Raw genomic sequence first — 10,307 nt, forward strand, 5'->3', positions numbered from 1 at the left:
TATCTAGCTATTGCTACAACTTGAATGCTCTTCCAGACCCAGTGAACTGAACTGAATTTCTTTGCTCTAATTCCTTCTCTCTCATAACGTATATGACCTCTTTATATTATGGATACATAAATAACTTTAGATTATTTTCTGATTTTAATTTGTGACCCAGTTTATGGCTTCATGTTTTCAGCTTTTTAAATGACTGTTCTGCTTATGCTCCTTGCCTTTCTGTCACCAAGCTCCATGTTTTCTTCTCTTTAATGCTTCTCTATCACTGATTTATCCTAAAGGATTTGTAGAGCAGGAATTCAGTAACAAAACATTACATTGTAGTTCAGAAACAAAGCTCAAATGTGCAATTATTTAGCGTACACGTTATCTTTCTATTTGTACATTTACAGGTGAATATGTACCTCATTACCTGTGAAACAGTTTTGAGTAGAGTTATTTCCATGTGCATGTTAGAGGTAAAGTCAAAGGATTTTTCTCCAATACAATTTATATAGCAATACTGATTTGTTGAAAAAGAGGAAGGGAAATTTATGACTCATAAAACACTTATTTTATGCAATGAACATGGAGCTGTGTGTGTTTCCCATTCGATATACAGTGTACTGTGTGCAGATAACATTTATAAATTATGTTAACTAACACATTTTCTTTCTAGAGCAATATAGTTTAGTGTGTTCAGAGAATTACCTGAGGTGATGGATGGCTGCAATCAAGTGGTAACTATCCTCTTTACTTTGTAATAAATGGCTATCAGTAATCAAAATTCTTCTCTACTGGTACTGCTTTTTACTTTTCCCACAGTTTTACTTTTAGTATCACAGTGTTATTAAGTTTTGGCACTATACAAAACTTATGATAATATATACTTAAAAATAGAAATACATTGTAACATGCTTTAACGTTAGCCATTTCAATTACAATTGTAGAAGATCTCCCCCTGGCGGTACGATTTTTAACGAAACTGCAACAAACGAATACTTTTGTTATTTACCTTAAGCTTGGGTTGCGGAGTGTCGAATCTGCTATCTTGTACTTACGCTCAGGAAACGTGAGTTGTGCAAGCGATAATTATGGCTGAAGTCAATAAAGGAAAAGCAACGAAGGAGCAGAAATACGACAGACAGCTCAGGTAAGGTATCGAAGGCGTGACAAGCAATGTTTTTTTTTTTTAATCGAACCGGACTTTGAAAGCTTCTTAATCAGCATCGTGTCATGAGGCGTTTGTCTTTGAATACAAATATAGAAAATGATGCCGGTAGGCCCTTAGCACTGTAGACATTAGAATCGTTATTGAACGGTGAAAGTCAAGTTCATACCAATGATTAAAAGAATACGCAAAGTGTAATCACTTCGATATAAATGCGTTTAAAGGATGATACGGTTTCTAGCGAAACAAAACTCTCTGATGGTCTAATCACTTATAATTAGCTATGCATTTATGGTTATCTCAGGTCTAAGCGCCAAATAGTTCTTATTCACTTTGAAATACACTCAACCTTCTTTTAGTTTTTTTGTCACATTTTACTTCTAAAAGGGACAAGTGAGATGTCGTTTGAGTTTGTTCGTGGCACATTCTTCTGCCCAGTAGCGCACCCGTTTATTTAATAGTCTGGTAGAATTGCGGAAAACACCTGCAGCGAACTGCTGGTATTCTTGTGAAACCACATAAATATGTGTTTGGACAATATAAATCGGTAGGCATCATATTGTTCAAACGAATCAAAACCTTGTAGCAAAGATTGCATTTGTATCATGTACAGTATTAATCAAAATAAAAGCATGGAAAGTGTGAAGCTGTAGAGCCAAGTTAGGTACGTGCTGAAAGATGATGGTGGATGTTCCCTACAGGAATTCAGTCTGACAGGCACTCTGCCGTCAAGTTGTAAATTGATGATAAGTTGATGTAGATATGAAATTTCCATTGTCGCTGTTATTAGGTTCACTAGTTAATAACTTGCCTAAATGTTTTTGACTGCAGCACTTCCAGTTTAAGAATTAAGATCTGGTTAGAGCAGGGTTTTTCGGTCTTCTCCTGACTTCAATGGGTAATTCTTTTTTATTTTATCGTATGGACTCTTGGCTGCCTAATTGAACCAGTAATGTGTTTTGATCACACCTTTTTATTATCTTCAGTTGAAAAATTGCAGGTTTCATATTACTTAAGGATATCTCCAGATGAATAAAAAATACGGTGTATTGGGGTTACAGGGACCTACACTGGGGAGACCCTGGTTTGATCTGCTTTGCATCCTTAAGCAAGGTGCTTTACCCGACTAGAATAGTTGTTACAGTACATTATTTTATATCAAATATTAAAATTCCTCCAAAAATCTATCTGACATTTTTGAAAGTCTTCATTGAGCTGTGTTTTGTTAGAAAGACACCAGGGGGTTGCAGGGGATGCTGTTTAATTGTGCTCACTCTTTCTGTCGAAGACTGTGGGGAGATCATGGTCAGGAAGCACTGGAAAACGCACATGTGTGTCTGATCAATGCCACCGCATCAGGGGCAGAAATACTGAAGAATCTGGTGCTGCCGGGTAAGTGCTAAATGGATGGGTGTTTTACTTGCAAAAAAGAAAATACTGCTTTATTTTTCTGTTATAGAAAATTGTCAAATTGAATAGACTGTTGTGGGCTCAGTTACAAAACGTGATCTGCATTTTCTTGGAAGTGAAGAGAACTTACAGGAAAAGTTCATGCATTAGGAATTACAATACAAATAAAGTAGTCTTTCCAATGGCTTAGAATGGAGGTTAAGGTAGCCCTTAAATCTTGATCCTTTGTTATTTGATCAAGAAAAAGTTTGTTTTAAAACCTCATTTGTCGTTTAGGGAACCAGTACAAAGGCATTGAAGCACATGTATGTTGCTGCAGAGCTTGTAATATGTCAAAACATGAATGCCTTAATGGGTGGGGTCTGTCTGCTTTATCTCCTTGTGTGATTACAGAGTCATAATGACCCAGCTGCCAATCTCAAATTGTGTGGTATCTACAGTAATAAAATATAGTTTGTCAATCTAAATAAAGCTGTGCATTGTACTGATGAAATGCCGTGAACTTGTTACAGCAAAAAATAAAGTATTCTCTTCACTTATATTTGATCATTGCACTCATTGATTGATCTTTGATTTGTTTGAGGGAATACTACTTTAGAATGAATTACTTAAGAGAAACCACTTTTTGCATTATGGAGATGGTGGCTACAATAATTCCGTGTGAATGTTTTTTCTTTTCTTTTTCTAAGGCATCGGAGCATTTACCATTGTAGATGGCCACAAAGTCACAGGTGAAGATGTTGGAAACAAGTGAGCTATGACAGCATTTTCCTTGACTCTGTTTTTTTTTTTAAATGATAAATCTTTGACAGCTTTGATGTAATTAACTGAAAGTTGTCTCTTGATGACAGATGAGAGATGATACATTGGGCAACATGATTTATATTTTGTGTGTTAAGGTCATACATTTGTTGCTGTAAGCGTATTAAGTGAGAATGAAAGGTGAATGCTGGAACATGCAACAAAACCAACATATGTTGCCTTTCTACTTTCAGTTCAGTGAAGGTTTCTGTCTTTAAATTCTTGCCATCATCGTTCTAAAAGCGTTTCTGCTTCTTTACCATTTCATGCAAGGGCATTTCAAATCAGAAGGTAAAAAATGTACGTGTGCTATTGCTTTGAAGTTTAGAGTTGGGGCATTTCCATGACATATAATGATTAACGGAATAAATCTGCAATTGAAATGTTAATCAGCCTTGCTCAAGTGTCTAATACTTGTATATTTGCATCTCCAGCTTCTTTCTGAACAAGAGCAGCATTGGCAAGGTAAGTACTGTTAAATTATGGGCAGTCTGCATCAATATTTTATCATTCACTGCATGCAACAGTTTAAAAATTAATTCTGGTTGTTTGTTTTAGAATCGGGCCCAGGCATCCACAGAGCTATTGCAGGAGCTGAACAGTGACGTTTCTGGGAATTTTGTGGAGGAGGTCAGTGAATTATGGCAGGATGTGTCACCCAGCATGAATGTCACTTGGATGAAGGCATGAATTACTGCATCATAGTATCCTTAACACTTCAGGATTAAGACAGGCTGTAGCCTGGGAGAACATGGCATTTTACCTTCAGGTATCCCCTCATATCCTGGAAAATGCCCAAATTAAGTTCCAGGCAAGGAGAGTAAAGGAAAATGGGGAAAAACATTCTAGTCAAGTCATATAAATCAATAATAGAAAAGATACTTCATCCAATGAATGAAGTGTGTAAATAGTTAATATGTACAGTGAGACTGAAGTTAATGTACAGTGAACACTTACTTTTGTTAAAAGATTAAGTGTGTAAATATCTTTGATACGTAGTAGAGATCATTTGGTGGTATGGATTGGTAACAAAGTTGTATAATGTCACTGAAAGTGTCACTGGAAAGGGGTGTTTAGAAAACATGTAAGAGTGTTGTAACAGATATAGCAATATTTAGACAGAAATGTGTATAAAGGTTTTGTGGGTTGCTGAGCTATGGGGCACCTAAGAGGTACATGCTTACAGCTTCCCATAATTTGTTTTGTCCTTTCCATCAATAGCAGTGTTTCAGCTTTGCTCCCAGTATTTGCTGATGTGACTTGATGTGTTTTGTGTTTTTACTTCTAGTCTCCAGAACAACTCCTAGACAACAATCCTGAGTTTTTCCATAGATTTAGCTTGGTAATTGGTGTCCAGTTACAAGAAAGGTATGCAGTGTTATGAGGTGATCACTCTGTATCTTTTCCATCTAAATCAAATGAAATATTGTTAAGCCTTGAAAAGGCACAGATTCTGAGTTAAGAGAACATCATTCACATTCTTAAGATTAAGCATTGGCTATCTTTGTTTCCCCAGTACGACTTTACGATTAGGGGCTGTTCTGTGGAATGCTGGAGTTCCTTTTCTGGTCTGCAGGACCTATGGGTTCATTGGGTACATGAGGCTTGTGGTGAAAGAACATTCAGGTATGATACACTGTACAATCTATTTTAATGTAAAGTCCTAAGTGTTTTTTTTACTTGCTAATTTTTTAGGTTTCATACTAAGCCTTTTTTGCAAGGTTGGTGTGCAAAATTTTTGTGCAGAGCATTTTGTCGGAGAAAGCTTTTGAGATAAATCTCAACATTATTTTAGAGCACAATACGAGTTTATTTGTTAAAAAATTAGAAATGCACGAACGTACATTTGTATCTCTAGATACACAACATTACATTAAGACGGGCGTTCAATTAAAGAAATGATGGATTGGATCATTTTTCATATTGATAGAGGTTATCTCAATAACAAAGGAACAAGTAAAGGTTTATTCCATGCTGAAAAGAGAAGAAAAGAAACACAACCTTTTGGCTGTGGAGCCTTCTTCAGGTGTGAAGGCTGAAGAAGAAGGCTCCACAGAATATTGTATTAGTTTTCACTAGGGCTGGTCAAACAACAGTTCTGTTAAGGCCTGTCTTCCCATTTTTTCAGTTGTAGAATCTCATCCAGATAACACTCTAGAGGACTTGAGGTTGGACTGTCCATTTCCTGAACTCAAAAAGCATATTGAGTGCCATGACCTGGATAACATGGACAGAAAGGTTGGTGTATATATTTTTTTATTTCAGAATGTCCTTCGCATCTGTGTGCATATTTACATTTCTCTCACAACTCATATTTGACTAGAGTCACATTTGCGGTTTTTGAGTGTCCTAGAGATTCTGCAGTATTTTGATAAATGCCATGTACCATGTGTATACTTTGCTTATTCCATTCAGGAGATAAGGACAAGTAATATGTGTCTTGAATGAACGTTTTGCCCTTAATGTTTTTGGCTTCAGGGTTTAGACTCTGGTCATGTGGGTGAGGTAGTCAGAACCACCTTTAAAATGAGCTATAGGGTTGCTCCACTGGTAGTGGGGCTGGAGGAGGGGTGTTGGAGCTTAGAATCTTGGGAAAGAAAGTGTGATGTCCCTAGAGAGCAGGTGTTTGGTGGGAATTCATCTTTTTCAGAAATATTTGTTATGAATGCTGTTAATACAAATAGAATTGCAGGGTTTATGCAAATTTAGTTTGGAGTATTGTTTTTTTCTTCAGTTGAAATTAACATTCAAAGAACAATAATACGCTTTTAAACAAAGCTTGGAGCATAATGAAGTTCACAAAGGCGGATGTGAAAATGATAAGTACTTGATTGAGGTGAAAAGACAATGTACATAATGTTCACAACAAGTTGTGTAAATACATTTACAGGCTCACTATACTTGTTAAGCTTTTATAATTCAGCAAAACGATAAGAGCAGAATTTCAGATTGAGAGTAGTAAGATGAACATGAAGGAAGACACCATTACGGACTTAAATGCTGGCAAGGATTTTCAACAGTTTCAGCTCAGTAACAGTAGTCCTGGTAGGTGTATGTGAAATTGGACTTTGCTGTATGGTTTTATGCCTGTTGTTTTACTGTATTATGTAGTATTTATGAAGGAGTTATGATGATGTTTTTTGCCTCATTCAAAGAAAGCATTACAAAGAAAATGCCCATTCGCCAAAGTCAACAAAAATGATTAACTGTGTGGAGCAAAATGCATTAAAATAAAATTCCTGAGGTGATTAGTTTCACAGCAGCTGGTGCTTGAAGAATGCTTTTTATGTCATCTGATACAAGTCTATACATTTTTCTAAAATTCATTTCTTGACAGGACCATAGTCATACTCCTTGGATCATTGTGGTTGCCAAGTATCTGGAAAATTGGTGCAGTGAGGTAAAAACGGTTTACCTTAATAATGATAAACTGTACAAGGCATTTAGGAACTCAGATTAAGTTTGCTTTTGTGTTCGTCAGCCTAAAATCTATCAAAGCAGTATCACCTAAGTGTATCAAGATTGTGATTTTGAATTAATATGAGTTGTATTTTTTGTCCAGCAATAACATAAATAGATAATTAATTATAATTATTATATATTAGTATATTACAACTGCACTGATGTATGAATATGTTTTATGTACTCAGCACAATTCCCAGCCACCCAAGAATTACAAGGAAAAGGAAGCATTCAGAGAACTCATCCGCCAAGGTTAGATTGCTTTAAATTTGGCTTTGCTTTTTCAGAAAAGTTATATTTTAAGTCTTAATACATTTTAATTAGCCAATGTCTGAGGTGGACATTTTGTAAATTAACTTTCTTTTTCTCTCCCTGCTTAAAAAAAAACAGGGATCCGCAAGAAAGAGAACGGGTCTCCTGAGGACGAAGAGAACTTTGATGAAGCAATTAAAAATGTCAATACAGCCCTGAACGCGACAAAGGTGGAGTATTTTCCTTTCTTTACTGATTACACCGGAAGCAGAGCAGTGGAGCATGTACATGGTGTAGGGTGTTTCTGTAACTGCTTACTTCTATTTTTTGTAGATCTCGAGTACAGTAGAGGATATCTTTAATGATGAGCAGTGCAAGAACATTACATCACAGGTGAGGACCAAATGTATACTAGGAAACCGTTTGATAAGAATATAAAATATTAAGAGTAAACAGCTTGCTGAAAGCATCGGTTTTTGTAGCTTTGGCTATATCCATGACTTTCATTTCTCTATTTTCACATTTTTAGACTGGTTAATGTCTGCCTTTGCCTTCCAGAGTCCTTCGTTCTGGGTGATGGCGCGGGCTGTCAAGGAGTTTGTGGAGAAGGAAGGTGGAGGAAGCCTTCCGGTCCGTGGCACCATCCCTGACATGATTGCCGATTCTGACAAGTTCATCAGCCTTCAGAACGTGTATGCAGAAAACTCCTTGCCTTTTTCCGCAAAACACTCGCTTTAAGACAAAAAATAGATCGGCGTTCCTTCTTGTTCTGGGTCTGATGGCTCTGTGTTGTTCTTTGATGTGTGTGGTTTTCAGCTACCGAGAGAAGGCAAAACAGGATGCTGCTGCAGTCTCGAAACATGTAGCCTTTCTGTTGCAGTCAGTTGGAAAGGTATGTATTATGCATGGAAAACGTCTGTACAGCTGTATTTCCAAATTAAATGAACAATCAGTATGTTAAATTTGTTTGTGTTGGACCATCTGCCTCTTTCTGTTAAGTAATCCAGTAATGTTCAGGTAGAATTTCAACGGTTTAAAGTAGAGAGACATAATGAGATATGCAATGGATATTCTGGGGTGGATTTAACCGGGTTAAAAAGAAGAGGCTGCTGAAGAACCTATTGATATATGTTAACCTGTATTACCATTTTTCTTTTCTCATTTATAGTGCTCTGAAAGCATTTCTGAGCAGGACATCAGACTTTTCTGTAAGTTCTTTTCAACACAAGAAATATAATGTTATTGAGGTGATGTTCGGTCTTGAATTGTGAAGTTCAAAACATAAAGCAGGAAAAAGTGTTATCTACAAAAAAGTAACACGTTTATTCTGTTGTTTCTGAATGAGCAACATGTCTTTGTTTTGAAAGTGTGGAATTGAAGGATTTCTGAGTAGTAACCATTGTGTGCAATTACACAGATACATCACCATGACCACTAAAACATTTTTTTTCAGGTAAAAATGCAGCGTTCCTAAGAATTGTACGGTGCAGGTCACTGGCTGAGGAGTACAGTGTTGAATCTTTTAATAAAGATGAAATCAGTAAGTGAAACTTCCTGCATTACAGTACTGTATTGTTTCACAGCAAATGCTTGGTCTCAGCTCAGGGAAAAGTGTGATTAAATGTGGAAACTTTTACAAATTTTCAGCATCTTGTATGGACAATCCAGACAGCGAAATGGTGCAGTACCTCATGCTACGTGCTGTTGATCGCTTCTATCAGCAACACTCCCGATACCCAGGTATGAGTTTTTCACCTAAAATATGTTTAAGACCATTGTAATAAGTATTTATTATGTATATATGAAAGGGAAATAGTAAAAGTAAAGTGACTAAATGCATATGCTACAAATAGGTTACCGCATGTTTGCAAGGTTTGACATTTCTCTTTTAAAAGTCTGTACAGATACTAATTTTCCAGAGTCTGCTTCCTCACAAACTGTAAAATTTTGGATATCATCACATTGATTCTTAAGTTTCTATTGTTGGATTAACTGCTGTTTTTACTTTTTCTACTGAGAAAGGGATTTGGTGGGTGTTTCATAATTAAAAAAAATGCTACCCAACCATTTCAAGGGTAACTGAATGAATCTTGTTTGTTTGCTCCCCCACAACAAGGTGTTTATAATTACCAAGTTGAAGAAGATATTGGCAAGTTGAAGTCTTGTGTCAACAGCCTTCTTCAAGAATATGGCCTGAATGTAAATGTGAAAGATGATTACATTCATGAATTGTAAGTGTCTTTTGTCTTTTTAGATACTGGTTATTGAAAATCATCTCTTTAAATAATTAAATATTAAATAATCCGATGGGAAATATTGTAAGTGATTTGCAGTCAAACCTTAGCAGAAAATCCTCATCATACATTACTTAAGGGGTGAGACCCTTTTCTTTCAGAGTAAATATTTTAAGAGTACATTCTTGTTAGATGGACTAAGATGTAAGCCACAAGGAACACTTCTAGATGTATGCATTGTAATATGTCGTTATTTGTGTTTTTCAGCTGTCGCTGTGGTGCTGCAGAACCACACACAGTTGCTTCATTCCTGGGAGGTAAGATTAGAAAGAGTTTGAGTTAATTTCGGTGATACCAGTGCTTTTGATACAGCAGCTGAACCACAGTGTTTTATAGAAAATGCACCAATTTCAAGATGTCAATTTTTGTTTTCAATTCTTTTATAATTGTCATGAAATAGTTAAAACGTGTGGTCTCCTTTCACACATCATATTGAACATATTCTGTAATCATTGCCCTTAAATGCACATTATGTGTTTTAGCTGTACAGAAACCCCTTGGATCAAATTCTGCATGTCATATTGAGATAAGAGTCTTGTAAAATGTTACAACTGTAAAATGTTAGATTTTCAGTTACTGAACATTCACTTTTGTTTTAGTATATTGGAGCACACCTAACGATTTTTATTGCATCTTCTTGTTGCTTTTGGCTATAAAATGCTTTAGACATGTCAGATTTGCATTTTTTTTTTCTTTGTAGGATGTGCTGCTCAGGAGGCGATCAAAACAATAACACACCAGTTCGTACCTTTCAACAACACCTTTATCTACAATGCAATGTCACAGACGTCTGCCACTTTCCAGCTGTAAAGGAAAACTACATTTCAGTGTTGTATATGTTATTTAACCCATTGTAAAATATTAGAATGTGTTATCTGTTTCTAAAAAAGGAAAATAAATTATCATTGATGATTGGCTGGTTTGCTGTTCGGTGGTTT

At 36.1% G+C, this 10,307-nt stretch overlaps 1 protein-coding gene across 1 annotated transcript; it reads left to right on the forward strand.

Moving 5' to 3' along the window:
- Positions 1-986: 986 nt before the first annotated feature.
- On the forward strand, positions 987-10,284 carry nae1 (nedd8 activating enzyme E1 subunit 1). The gene is made up of 20 exons (XM_088614517.1): positions 987-1,132; positions 2,439-2,542; positions 3,250-3,310; positions 3,796-3,826; positions 3,920-3,991; positions 4,650-4,729; positions 4,878-4,987; positions 5,490-5,599; positions 6,699-6,761; positions 7,012-7,075; positions 7,214-7,305; positions 7,409-7,468; positions 7,634-7,767; positions 7,892-7,967; positions 8,244-8,283; positions 8,529-8,615; positions 8,723-8,815; positions 9,192-9,306; positions 9,577-9,626; positions 10,070-10,284. Exons 1-20 carry the CDS (start codon positions 1,074-1,076, stop codon positions 10,177-10,179), a joined length of 1,611 nt encoding a protein of 536 aa, XP_088470643.1. The 5' UTR covers positions 987-1,073; the 3' UTR covers positions 10,180-10,284.
- The last annotated feature ends 23 nt before the right edge of the window (positions 10,285-10,307 follow it).

This window comes from Lepisosteus platostomus, chromosome 20 (assembly GCF_059453375.1).
Source record: "Lepisosteus platostomus isolate fLepPlt1 chromosome 20, fLepPlt1.hap1, whole genome shotgun sequence".
In the NCBI taxonomy this organism is placed as follows: domain Eukaryota; kingdom Metazoa; phylum Chordata; class Actinopteri; order Semionotiformes; family Lepisosteidae; genus Lepisosteus; species Lepisosteus platostomus.